General features: G+C 38.0%; 1 protein-coding gene across 30 annotated transcripts in view; it reads left to right on the top strand.

The window, feature by feature from the left end:
- The window catches only part of MLIP (muscular LMNA interacting protein), a 258,639-nt gene that overhangs the window by 69,668 nt on the left and 174,583 nt on the right, over positions 1 to 14,388 (top strand). For 3 of the 30 annotated variants that reach the window (XM_074037775.1, XM_074037783.1, XM_005552709.5), the window contains exon 1: positions 2,154 to 2,377. The exons of the other annotated variants lie outside the window; for them this stretch is intronic. In XM_074037775.1, coding sequence (XP_073893876.1) covers positions 2,345 to 2,377 — 33 coding nt within the window. In that variant the 5' untranslated portion in view covers positions 2,154 to 2,344. Of the gene's footprint in view, positions 1 to 2,153; positions 2,378 to 14,388 lie in introns of those variants that run through there. 30 annotated transcript variants of the gene reach the window in all.

The following is a 14,388-nucleotide window of genomic DNA, read 5'->3' as shown; positions in this document are numbered from 1 at the left end:
AGGTCTCCGCGGTGGCAGTGAAGAGGGGAGCCTTCAATGCTTGTGCAAATTACACAGAATATTTGGTACTAGCAACTGGATTCAGTTAGGAGTTTTAGTGCAAGAAAATGAGGAGAAAAGCACTGGAACCTATCAATCAATGTTGGGGTTCACACAGTTTTTTTTTTTTTTTTTTTTTTTTTGAGACAGAGTTTGCTTTTGTCGCCCAGGCTGGAGTGCAATGGCGCGATCTCTGCTCACTGCAACCTCTGCCTCCCGGGTTCAAGCGATTCTCCTGCCTTAGTCTCCTGAAGTAGCTGGGATTACAGGCTCCCGCCACCACGCCCAGCTGATTTTTTTTTTTTTTTTTTTTTTTTTTGTATTTTTAGTTGAGACGGGGTTTCGCCGTGTTGGCCAGGCTGGTCTTAAACTCCTGACCTCAGGTGATCCACCTGCCTCGTTCTCCCAAAGTGCTGAGATTACAGGCGTGAGGCACCGCGCCGGGCTGGGGTCCACACGTTTTTTTCAGAAAATTGTAAGACACTGACCTGTCCCCAGCAGATTTTTTGATGCCCATGATTACTCACCGTCATTTTATTCATTTTACTTTTGTAGTTCGTTAAGTAGGACTGTTTGTTTTTTCATCTGTGCTTCTGTCACATTTTTCAGCTTATTTATTTGTGTTTAAAAATATTTCAGACACATGACCAAGAGAAATAATGAATTTTCAGTATTAATTGAAACTTCTTGTGTAGCTCTTTCTGTCTCATTCTCCCCAATTTTCCCTAGCGTTTTCTGTGCTAGATTTAGTGTTTCTAATTCTCATTATAACTATATATAAAATTATATATAGTTACTTATGCATTTCTTGAAACATAACTCATATGATAACATGCTGGTTATTCTTTTGTAATTTGATTATTTTTAGAATATTATGTTTCTGAGATACAGGTATGTTAATACATATAATTCTACGTAATTGATTCCTTTGTACTATTTCACAGAATGAATATATTTATTTATCTATTCCTCTGTTGATGGGCATTTAGATTATTTTCTTATTTTCCTATTTCTTCTCATGCAAAACATCAATAAAATATTCATGCACACAATTTCTTGGGCTAAGTGCAGGAGTTTGGCCAGTTTGGAGGAACTGCCAAACATGTATAAAACCATCAGATCTTGTGAGAACTCACTCACTATCACGAGAACAGCATGGGTGACACCAGTCCCATGATCCAATCACCTCCCACCAGGTCCCTCCCCCGACACGTGGGGATTACAATTCAGAGATGAGATTTGGGTGGGGACACAGCAAAACCGTATCAGACGATGTATCCATATTCACTTTTTCTGGAATATTGACAAGTTGCTCTCCAAAGGAGATTTACCAATTTATTCTCCCTTTAGCAATAAGGGACCTGTTGCTCCACATTCTCACTAGCATTTGGTGCTGCCAATTTGGTGGGTAGAAAATCATATTTCATTATGATTTTGATTTGCATTTTCCTGATTACTAGTAAGACTGAATATCTTTCATTTTTTTGGCCATTTGTATTTCTGTGAATTTCCTCCTCATATGATTTGCAAATGATTTTATTTTTAAAAACCTGAATTATAGAGCACTTAATATACTTTGACTTGTAAATCTCCTCTTGATTTTATTACTGCAAATGTATTTTCCCCAGCTGTAGAATACTATAGTATTGTTTTCATAACTCTCTAGAAAGCAGTTAACTCATGTGTAATATTTTGTATTTGTCTATCTCTTTTCCTTATAAGGCTGTAAGTGAGAACAGAAATAGAATTTTTCATTTTTATTTCTTTAGTTCCTGGCATATCCACTAAAACTGCTTGAATTTATTTGAGAGTACCAGTTAATTTAATGTAGAAGCTATTGTAAGTTTGAGTTTCTTACTTAAGGCTTTCTATTTGAAGGTATTTCTGTCAACCCTAGGTCATATAATTTATGCATATATTAATATGTACTAATAAACATATTAAATGTGACATAGTTTTTGTAGCCAAGTCAGATTAGGTCCTTTTTTAACTTTTAAAATAGAGCTTCCCTCAATTTTCAGGCAAAGAGTTTCTCTTAGAACACTGCTAAGGTCAAGATAGGTTAATATATTCGGATGGGATTGAAATAACAGATGCATTGCTATTTCCAGTCCAGAGTTGTTGGGGAAGCAGGGAGGAAGGAGGGCATAATTTGTACCGTGCTTTGTCATCTTTTCAGCTCATCAATATCAGCAGCTGACACAGGCGAGTGTTTGTCAATGAGTTCTATTGGCTGACACTGACCTTGTCGTTACAACCACCGCTTTCTTGACATCTGCTAGTTTGACACGTGGCACCGGATTCCATGTGCAGCTGGTACCTTGGATTTGAATGTTCTGTGAGTTCTATGACATTAGTACAATTCCTCGATATTGTCACCCTGTTATACATTTAACATCAATGATAGCTGTGTACTGTCTTTGTATTTCTTATTTCATATCGCACTAGTTATGTTTTAGGTGGCATGGCTGTTTATAATGGTATCAGACAACAGATGTTAAATTAGCTATGGACTAATTAGCATGCTCAACTTCAGAATTGCTCCAGGAAAAGTTGATTTTACTATAACTTTATATAATGGGAAATAATTTAATTAAATTGTGGGTAGGAATGAGTGTCATGAATCTGAAAAATTGCTTTGCATTTAAGCTGCAACTTTTTAAGACTAAATTTGAGATTTTATATTTTTTAATTTAAAAATAATTTTAAGTAGAACAAACTTGGGAATGTAAAAATGTTTCATGATTTTAATGATTTGATCTTGAAATAGGTTTCAACATGTAATTCTAATTTCTTAATATAGTCTCAGTTATGCTTTGTGACAGAAGCCATGGTTCTACTTTTTCCCCTTTGTCCTTCCTTGAACTTTCTTGTTCCCCCCATCACCCCTCCCTTCTCTCTTTCCTAAGCTGGCATCCCAGTTTTTGTACACTCTTTAGTTGAAGCTTAAGATTCCACACCTGGAAAAAAAAAAAAAAAAAAAAAATTCCACACCTGAAGGTTCATTTCTTATTTTTTTTTTTCCAGTAGTGTCACTGGAAACTATGAATTATCCACAGTAGTAATTGATGATAACAATTTTGTTTATGGTGCTGAACATGATCACATTTACTGCTGGGTGTGTCAAGCCTATGATGATGGAATAATAAGTGGGTACTGAACGTTCCTGCAGCTTTTATTCGCAAGGCACTGCTCTTGCAATCAGGGTCACATTACGTAGATGTAAGTGAAATAAGACAGGGAGAGGTATTTATTTAATCCACCATGAATGCATTCCAGAGTGACTTAATTGCTTTTCTATACCTCAAGCAGGTGGATATGTGTACATATACAATAGCTTGGAATCTTTTTAATTTGGGTTAACAATTTAACAAGGAGAGAAAAGTACTCTTTGCAAATTCAGGAATTATTTTTTCTTTTTGAATTTCTCAAATAGGGAAGATTAGTGTATTTTCATTGCATTGTTTTAGCTTGTTCCCCCAGGGTAGCACAGCTTTGACTGTTCCCAATGTATCCCTGTTATTGTAAAGGCATTTTAATCTAAGAGTCACGGGAGCAAATAGGATGGTGGATAAAAGCTTCAAAAATTCGGCCATTGTGAATTTCTGCAAAATCTTCTTTGCTTCATTTACTTTGTATCTAAAAGTTGTATATGTTGAGACTTGAAGGTTTTTTGAGATGATCCCAGGTGTTACTCTAGGAATGTATTCCAATTTTGTAGCAAACCTCCACTTCTTGAAGACCCTTCTTAAAGCACAGATAGACCAGATTTGAAATCTACTGTGTTCACCCTGCAGGTAGTTTTTCACTAGAAATTGCATCCATAACAGGCTTTTCATCTTTAGTAAGTCATGGGCTTCAACTGAGAGTTCCTTAAATGGATAACTGAGGCACAAGGCCAGACCAAGTGACAGTTACATCTTCATCCTACTCCTCTCTCCTGACACCAGCCCTACCATTTCTAACTGGCTGAGGTTCCAAGTGGCACCTCTGAGAGGCATTGAGAAACATTGTATGACAATAGCTAAGACCTCAGTGCTATGGAGTCAGAAAGACCTGTGCCTGAGTGCTATAGCTATTGCATGCTGTACGACCTCGGGAGAGGTTAGTGAACCATTTTTAAGTATCAGAATTCCCACTTATTAAATAGGGATGATAGTCATACCTATTTCAAAAAGTTTTTGTGAGGACTCCATGAGAAAGTACTTAATAAATGTTTGGCACACAGTAAACATCGTGTTTATCATGATATCATGATTGTCTGCATCATCTCTGGTCATGTCAAAATTCTCTGGGGGATATTCGAAGAGATCAAGTTTCTCATTTGTAGCTAGGCTACAAATAAACAAAAGGAATCAGTGAGATTAAAGGGTGGAAGCCCAGTAGAGTGAGCCTTAACAGCTTTACAAGCCTAGCTGCAGTGTCCTGTGAGAAGCCTTCAGCTTGCCAAGCACAGATCCATTCCTTTGAAAAGGTCATTGCGTGACGAGCTGCCTACCAGTGGCTGACTCACACAAGCAACTATTCACATTCATTTTCCTACATGAATAGTTCCAGAGTTACCAGAGTTCTAGCCTCAGCTCAAGGCCTTCATTTATTTATTTATTTTCCCAGAGCAGTCTCATCAGGCTATGAAGCTCCAGCTTGCTTTATGTTGATGACTGCTGAGTCTACATCTGCTGCTCTCACTTATTCTGAATTCTGAAGAAGAAATTCCTTAGGCTGCATTCCAGGCCCTTTGTATTCTCTCCTGGACCTGCCATGACAGCCTGAATTTCCACTGCTCAGATTTATGTGTCCTGTGTCCTGGAATAACTGAACTATTGGTTATTTTCTATGAATACTCCATATTTTTCAGCCTTCATCCTCCTCACATTTACCACCATTGTATGTGTGTTCATTGGTTCTTTATCTACATTTACTCCTTAGCTAGGTAATATGATTCAATCTCAAGGTTGTACAGACTCTCTGTATCTTTATAACTTCCACATTTACATCTCCAGATGTTACTCTATGTTTAAATTCTAGGCTCATATATCTAACTCCATATTCAGCATCTTCACTTGAATGTCTAAAAGACCCCTCCAGCCTAAGGTGTCCACAATTGAACAGTGGTTCTTTCTCTTATTACCCCACCTATTTATGTGTGTATATTTAATTTTTAGTATTACTTTGTGCTTTTCTTGACTGAACTTTGGAATCAGCAATTTCTGCAGGAAACCTCATTCATTTTAGGGGAATGGGGCATAAAGAAACCAAGATTCAGGTGCTTAATATGCTCATTGCTACTAGGGAGTGAGATCATGTCACCACTTTGCTATGAATATTTCAATACTTTCCCATTTCACTCAGAATAAAAGCCAAGTCCGTTATAGTGGGTGACAAGGCCCTAGCAATCTGGCCCCTTCTTAAGAATCTTGCCACATCCCTTGTGGCTCTTCTCCAGGGTCATTTTCTCCGGTCACACCAACCTCTGTTCTTCAGGGATGTCAGATAGTCTCCCACCTTTGGGTCTTGGTTTTTGCTGTTCTCTGTTGGAGTATTTTCACCTAGTTATCTGCATAGTTTATTTCTTCATCTCTTTCAATCTTCTTCTTAAAAGTCGCCTCCAAGGAAGCCTTCTCTGTCCAACCTATTTAAATCTGTTGTGCTCTCACCTCCATCTTCTGGTACTCCCTGTGCATATCTTCCATGCTTAGTTCCTTCTCAGCATGACCAGAATATTCTAAGATATTATATAATTTATTTTATTTATCATCTATCTCCGTCTTCTAAAATAGAGGTGACATGAAGGCAGGGATTTTTGTGTATTTAGCTCTCTGTTTTATCCCCAGGATCTGGGGTAACACCTGGCACCTAGCCAGTGCTCAGTCAAGATTTTTTGAACAAATGATGAGTAAATGAACATTATGAGTATACGGAAGTAGGGAGTGGTTTCTGGAAGTCTATTCTAATATGGCGTCAAAGCCAAAAAGTCCTATAGCTGAGTCTTTTCAGTGACTATGAGGGTAGAAGGCAAGGAGGTGTTACAAAATCTGCCTTAGGTATATAAACTGCTGAAAAGGTACAAGTTTCACATTTATAGCAAATAGCCTTGGATTCAGATTGTTTGTCTTTATCTATTAATGAGTCCATTCTGATGACTCAATGACTAAATTGAAGTGGGTGGTTTTATAGAGGGAAAGTGTTTCAAGAGAAAGAAATGTTATTTGATGCAAAAAAAAAAAAATGTAAAAAAAAAAAAACCCACGGAAATCAGGGATAAAAAATAGTAGCAAAGAGGAATGAATCTAATAGAGGGGGTAAAAAATTTCCGATAATCCAGGACATCTTTGAGAGCTTGGTGACTCCTCACTTGCACACCTTCTCCTTCTTCTGGGGGCCACTGCCCTCAGATGTGTGAGGGTCGGTGAGAAGGAAGAGAATCCAAGCTCTGGACCTGCGTGGGTTGTGAGAACATTACTTTGTCTAAATAAAATAAAGTAGATTCTGCTTGGATGATGCTGCCATTTATTGAACTGATTAAGAAAAATTAAAAAAAACACAAGATACTTTATGATGCTTATGGGAAAGATACTCTTTTTTCGACTCCGCCACTGTTTGAGATTCTTGCTCTTTGCCAGAAGATCCATCTGCCAGGCAGCAACCAGGCTTTCTGCCGAGCCTAAAGCTCTACCTGGGGAATGTGTCCAGAAGGAGAACACCTGGGCAGGCTGAACCTACTCATGAGTTAATGCAACTTACTGAGCTAAGCAGCTTTCTTCTGGAGTCTTCAGAAAGGGCCATGGTATGATTTTCAAGTTAGCTCTTGTTCCCAAAAGGAAATTTGCATATTCTTATGCTTATGTGTTTTCCAAACTTGACACATTTGGTTTATGCAAGATGGTTTCAGAATTGAAGTAAAATAGTTTGTCTTTTCTGAAGAACAAGCCAAGGAAAAGCAAGAAACTTCTGCTTAGGTCTCTGAGGCATCAGACTTCCTGAATATGTCAAAAGTCAGATGCTGGAGGTTCAGGGAAGGAAGAAGTGAGGGTCTGGCCTAAGTGGGAGCACCAATGGATAAATCAAAGCATACATAAATAGTAACTTATGAAATTACTGATTCATTTTACCCTTCTTAGCTTTCCCTGGGGTTCTGTAGTAGGTGAGACAATCTTGATGCCAGAGTTGAACGAGGTCAAAGAGCATGGCCAGCCACAAAGACTGTGTCATTATTTAACCTTAGAAGATAAATGTCCCTCATCCCCATATCTCTCTAGCCCATATTTTTAATTACGGAGGGGTCAAAGAACATTCCAAAGCACATCTGTCTCTCAGGTGTTTGAGCAGACAGGCTTCTCAACTTTGGTGGCCATTGTTTATCAGTTTCTGTGAAGCTCAAAAAGCTTAAGTCATTAAAAAAAGCCACTATGCTTGAATAGCTTATTATACATATTACAGTGGTCTCATAACTGGTAAGCAAATCTCAGAGGTTGTGCCAGATAAGGGTATGGAGAAAAATTATTATTCTGTGTTTTTATTTTCACCTTTTAAATTTCTATTTAGGTGCACGTGTTATATTATACATTTGTCCAGGACCACATGTGCATGATAATGAATAAACAAATTAATAGATATTGCTATAGAAGTATGTGCTCAAATTATTTTATTGATAAGTCCATACTCCAGAAACCTTGGAGGCCACCTTTTTTCCCCTCAAGTTCAACATTTTTTGAGGCCTATAGCAAAGAGTTTTTACTGTTTCTAGTGGAACCTGAATAAAAGGGGAGAATAAAATATTTAGACTTATAATTCTGGTGGATTTCTAAATACTTTATTCCTATAACAAAGTACAACATTAGCCTCTTTATTTTCAAATAAACCTCTTTTATTTTTGGTGTGGGTTTTAGTTGAATTAATAAATTGATTCAGGATTTAAAAGACATATGCAAATTTGCAGACATTCTCTACATATGTAGCCGTGCTGGGTTACGGAACATTAATCATTAAAAAAGAAAAGTCCCTTTACAATAGTAACATTTCAGCAAGGCTAAAATATCTATTTTCAGGATATAAATTCCACTGGGAATTACCTTAGCTAAGTCTGATTACTGGGCCACCTGGTATTTTATGCTACCTGATTAATTTTATATCCCAAGGCCACGTGATAATTTTACTCCCAGGATTCAAAGCTGTACTTTTTCTTTTCAAGGAGTACAGAATGTGGCTGAATACACATTTTGATTTTGAGCAATGACAGGTTAGCTGAAAGACTTGGGTTTCAGGACAGTTCTATATCTGATGGATGGCTTATATGACATAGCTCTAAGACTATCCCTCTTACAGAATGCTTATACCTGACCCTTTGAGCCTTTCAGCGACAAGAATCAGAATCCATCTCAAAAACAAAACAAAAGAAACAAAATCCCATAATGCCAAATATATGTGAAGTATTTTCTAAAGCCTGAGTTGAGCCCAAATATTGACTTTATTTTTTAAACCAAAATTTGTATTGAACTTACTTCAGAATGTTTCTAAAGTATAGCCCGAACGGCTGCCGATCTTGAACATTTTCAAAACTATGGTACTATAACAAAATTAGGCCATCAATATATTCTCTGAATGAAACTGGGCTTGATTTAGCACCTCTGTCTTAAGTCTCTGAATTGAACCTCCTCATAGCAGTGGGGTCCTCATTGTCTGCATACACCACAATCAATTTGTTCATTAATCTGTTCTGACAGTACCTCTCCCCCTTTTAAATAGCCTTGTTTCTGATTTGGAAGTGTCATTCCTTTTTTTTTTTTTTTTTTGAGACGGAGTCTTGCTCTGTCGCCCAGGCTGGAGTGCAGTGGCCGGATCTCAACTCACTGCAAGCTCCGCCTCCCGGGTTTACGCCATTCTCCTGCCTCAGCCTTCCGAGTAGCTGGGACCACAGGCACCCGCCACCTCGCCCCGCTAGTTTTTTTTTTTGTATTTTTTTAGTAGAGACGGGGTTTCACCGTGTTAGCCAGGATGATCTCGATCTCCTGACCTCGTGATCCGCCCGTCTCGGCCTCCCAAAGTGCTGGGATTACAGGCTTGAGCCACCGCGCCCGGCCCTGGAAGTGTCATTCTTAGTGAAACTAAAATGAGTCGCAGGATTGATCAGTTTTTATTAATCAGGTTTGTTTCTGTTGATCACTTTTGTTCATTTTCTCATGTTTTCTTTCTTATGCTGTTGGATATTAACAGAAGAAGCATAAGCAGCAGTTCTTAAACTGCCTCTCAAGCATCAGAGGGAATTTGATGCTGTGAGATTTAGGCTTTCTTCTCAACTTTTCCATGGGTGATAATGCCCCCACCATGACTCTTCCAACAGAAAATGCCCAGACAGCTGTATGGAGTACATCAGCTATCTTATCAGGATGTCTTGAGATAGAAAAGTTAAGCACAATAGTTAAGTGGAAGATACTTACTTTGTTAGAATCTACTAAACTTAGAAATTACTTAGTTTTTCCCGGGAAGATAATCCTACCTCCATAACTAGTTAGCAAGTTTGACAGACATTCTAGGCTTTCCATTTTAACTTATTTTCACATTCTGTCTAGAATAACTTGCCTTGGTTATTCAGAAATTAATCCTACTGACTTCAAGACAGTCATTTTGACCCTCTCCATTTCAGCAAATATTGGTGTGAGAACCAGCCTTCATATTGTAGTGAGCACCGGTTGTGTGCAGGGCATTCTATCTATGTTAAGTATTGTATCTGTATGTGTGTGACAAAGAGAGAGAGAGAGGGACACACACACACACATACACACACAGCACAGTGGATTTTGGAATGCATAATTTTGACATTCATAAGCAATCCTAAAGTTCCGAGCCATGGACTCATGTAGTGATTTGTAATTTTGCTTAGCATGAATTTGAATCCCACTTACTTGAGATTCATGTAGGGGACAAAATAACTTTGCTAATGAGTAAGTCAACTGTACACACAAAAATTTATCCTTGTTCTAATCATTTTTCATGTTTTTTTTTTTTTATGGTGGAAATACTGTAAAGCAGTGTTTCTCAACCTTACTGATATTGACATTTGGGCCAAATATTTCTTTGTTGCCAGGGACTGTGCTGTGACTTACAGGATATTTAGAAACATCCCTCGCCTATACTCACCAGAGGCCAGGAGCACACCTCTCCCACTTTTTATGACAACCAAAATGTCTCCAGACATTGCCAAATGTACCCTGGGGGGAAAAAATCTCCCAGAATTGAGAACTGCTTCTGTAGAGGAAACTCCTGGTTGATGAGTAAAAGTTGAGCCATCATAAATTGTACCCATATTTCCTATAGTACGTTGTCATACATTGAGATTTTATTTCTGAGAGCACCTTCTATTCATAAAATTACCAAATTGATTTAAAATTTCTAAAGTCACTTAATTAAATATGGAAAATTAAATACTATGAACTCTATATTCCTTTTAAGGGAGACTATCTTTTCCTATAGAGTATCAGCATATCCAATATAGGCATTTCACTTAATATTGTCTGAGAGAAATTATTTAGTAATTGAAGGTGGGATAAAATGGTGAGTGGGAAAGTTATATTCAAGGAATCTAGCCAGGAGACTGAATTAGTCTTGCCTGTAAGATAGAAGGAAAGGTGGGTTTTCAAGATCATGTGGGAGAAAAATCACTGAGTTCCTAAAATGATCATTATTACTGCCAAATAAATCTAGCCATTCCCCAATTGCAGTGAAAAGCAAGCAATGACTTGATCCTCAGTGTCTGAGAACAGCTCCCTGCGCTCAGCCCCAGTTCCAAGGATCTATTGTCATGATCCTTCTAAACCCTAGACCTCCAGTTACAGATCTCTTTTAATTATACCAACACTTGTTGTTTGAGAACTTGTAAACTTTCAGCCCATTTAAACATTCGTATTTACTGTCTCACTTTTTTTGTACTTAACTAATTTTATGATTCCTGCTATTAATTCTTTGGTTTTCAGAGTCATTTCTCTATTCAACAAGATTGTCTCTAAACTAAGCATGTGTTTTTGAATACCAATTCATGAAGATGGTTTTCAGAAGGGAAATTGCAGCTAAGTGAACACAGATAATTTGTCAACCTGGATAGTTTTTACAGCATGACTTTTTTGTTTTGTTTTGTTTTTTTTTTTTGAGACGGAGTCTCGCTCTGTCACCCAGGCTGGAGTGCAGTGGCGCGATCTCGGCTCACTGCAAGCTCCGCCTCCTGGGTTTACGCCATTCTCCTGCCTCAGCCTCCTGAGTAGCTGGGACTACAGGCGCCCGCCAGCGCGCCCGGCTAATTTTTTGTATTTTTAGTAGAGACGGGGTTTCACCGTGGTCTCGATCTCCTGACCTTGTGATCCGCCCGCCTCGGCCTCCCAAAGTGCTGGGATTACAGGCGTGAGCCACCGCGCCCGGCCTACAGCATGACTTGACTAGGATCTGGAATTAAATACCCGAGAGAGGATTGAAAATAGGATGGGTTTCAATATCAGAAGGTGAATGCTTGAAGTGTCTTTCCTGTCCTTTTCATTCAATATATCACACGCACTGGCACTACAATTTCTGCAAATGAGTAGTGTTTCCTCTAGGGCTTCCAGATTTAAATGGAACCAAAAGGGCTGAGTTTTTTTGGCTGGATCATTCTACATACTTGTGAATTGCAATTTCAATGCAAATCATAATTATTGGCCTAGCAATAGCATATACTGTATCCCTCAAATGAAAACAAGAACTAGAAAGTTTTGCCCCTTTTATATATCTTGGTACAAGTTCAAATCATTTCACAATGGTCCCATGTTTGACAGGCTATTGACATCTTATTTGATATTATTGTTGTATTCATAGATAGGCAAGTAGTACCATAAAAGTCAGGCAAGTTCTGCAGAACATATTTCTTTATTGATCATATTTTCCCAATAAAATATACTTAAATATAGGTATAATTATATCCACAGTGTAGCAAAAGTCTCACTACTGTTAATATATAAACAGTGGTATAAATTTATTATTATAATGATATAAATAGCATTATAATATAATTCATAATATAATAATATTTAAATGGCTTTAATATTAAAATGGTTTATTTAAATTAAAATGGTTTTAAATTTTCTCAACAACTGCAAGACTAAGTTTCTGAGAGGATTGATAAGAATTATAGTCCCATTGACTTTCCATCACTTCAGTGTGTGATTTGAGTGGTTTTATTGCAGGGAGGATGGACTACAGAGTTATTGAATCTATTTTTTTTTTCTTTTGAGAGAGTATTCACTCTTGTAGCCTAGGCAGGAGTGGTGCAGTGGCGCGATCTTGGCTCACTGCAACCTCTGCCTCCTGGGTTCAAGCAGTTCTCCTGCCTGGGCCTCCCGAGTAGCTGGGATTACAGGCGTGCACCACCATGCCCAGCTAATTTTTGTATTTTTAGCAGAGATGGGGTTTCACCATGTTGGCCATGCTGGTCTTGAACTCCAAACCTTAGGTGATCTGCCTGCCTCGGCATCCCAAAGTACTGGGATTACAGGCATGAGCCACCGTGCCCAGCTCAAGTTATTGAATCTTAAAGCTGCACAGAGCTTTCAGGTCATCTGGTCCAGTGACTTTCAAATTTGTGAACCACAAGTACAGTGTGTGTGTGTTCATATATATCTGAAACAGAGCCTCTTCATATATCTCTGAAATAGTGCTTACTAATGTATTTTCTATTAAATTTGATTTTGTTCTATTCTATTCTTCTTTTATCTAATTCATTTTAAAAATGCCAAACAGGACTCACTCATAGTCATGACTTGTGGTTGGAAAAACACGGATCTAGGCAAGCAGCTGTGTTTTACAGATGGGAAATCTGGAGTCTGGCAACACAAGTGTTGTCTAAGGTCAAAAAGCTCATTAGCTGCTAAAACGAGGGGGCTTTTAAAAACACATGTGGAATTTCAAATTCAAGTCATTTAGCGTTTGGTGCTTACAAAATGATTTATGGCTGGTCCAGAAAGCACTTTCGGACTGCTCTATTGGAAATTAGGAGGCAACCATGACCCATTACTACTGTGCATCCGCATAGGCACACTTACTCCCTCTGCTACAGGCCCTGTGACACACCAGGCTGAAGGCTGTATTGGAACATAGGCACACTAATTTCTTTGCATATTTTCGTTGACTGCTTTTGTCATCCAGTGGCAGAGCTGAAGAGCTGTGGCAAAGACAGTATGGCCCACAAAGCCTAAAATGTTTACTTTCTGGCCCTTTACAGAAAGAGTTTGCCAACTTCTGGGAATTGTCTGAAAATGAATGTAAAGCATTTACAATTTATGACACATGATAAATATCCAAAGAAGAGGAGCTATTTTTATTTTAAAGTGGTAATGGTGATGAAGAGGATAAGCGTTATAATTATTATGTTGGTGATGATAGAAATAATAAATTATGATGGTGTTAATAGTAATAATAATAACGATGACAATAATATTAATAACAGCAATAATAATAATATTTTATTTGGTGACCAGCTTTGAATTCTTTTATCTTATTGTAGAAGCCACTCCTGTTACTGCCTAGGTTTTTCCTTTTCCCTGGTATCAAAATTCATTTTCAGGGAAGAATCTGAAACTTCCTGTAAGATAAGAAAATCGAAGCTCTACATGTTGAGGCTTAATTGGCAGGTATGGATAAGTATTTTGAGAGAAAACTTAGGTCTTCTCCTTGTCCATTTTTGCATAAAGCAGCCTCAGTCTGCATATTTTTATCTTATTCTGGACAACTCCTTTGCAAATATTTGCAGAGTATTCACAAGAGATTTCTGTTTTTTCCCTAAGATCACACCATCAGCACTGTCAGAAGCTTTTACTTGTGTGGGGCTTGGTGGTGAGTCCTGGCAGTTTTCCCATATCCCACAAGTGTCCTGGGAAAAAATATTTGTCTTGTTTCTGACTGTTTTTTTAATTTACAAAGCTAAGAAGAAGACAGACATTCTTGTTTTTTACCCATAATTTCTGTGCTACACTAAGGTTTCCTAAATTTTGGAGAATTTGCTATGTCTATGTCCTAAAAAATATAACCCTCATTGCTGCCACCCACCGACCCCAAATGTGTTTTAAAGTAAATTAGACTCACTCAGAAACTTAGCATCTGTTTCTTCTCTCAGTTATAAATTCACAAATAGGATCTGTTTCTCCTTTTAAAGTGGTTTCCCTAGCAACTAAACCACCCTTATATGATCAGAGCAGTTTGTCACTTTTGAAGTTTGATTTTCTGACAAGGCCTTCTGGCTCAGGGAAATGAAGAAAACAACCTCCAAACACAAACATTTCGAAAACACTCAAGTGATGATTTACAAATGGATTACATTTGGGTGACTTTTCT

The sequence above is a fragment of the Macaca fascicularis genome, chromosome 4 (genome assembly GCF_037993035.2).
Source record: "Macaca fascicularis isolate 582-1 chromosome 4, T2T-MFA8v1.1".
NCBI lineage: Eukaryota > Metazoa > Chordata > Mammalia > Primates > Cercopithecidae > Macaca > Macaca fascicularis.
This window is presented reverse-complemented; position numbering and strand designations above follow the sequence as displayed.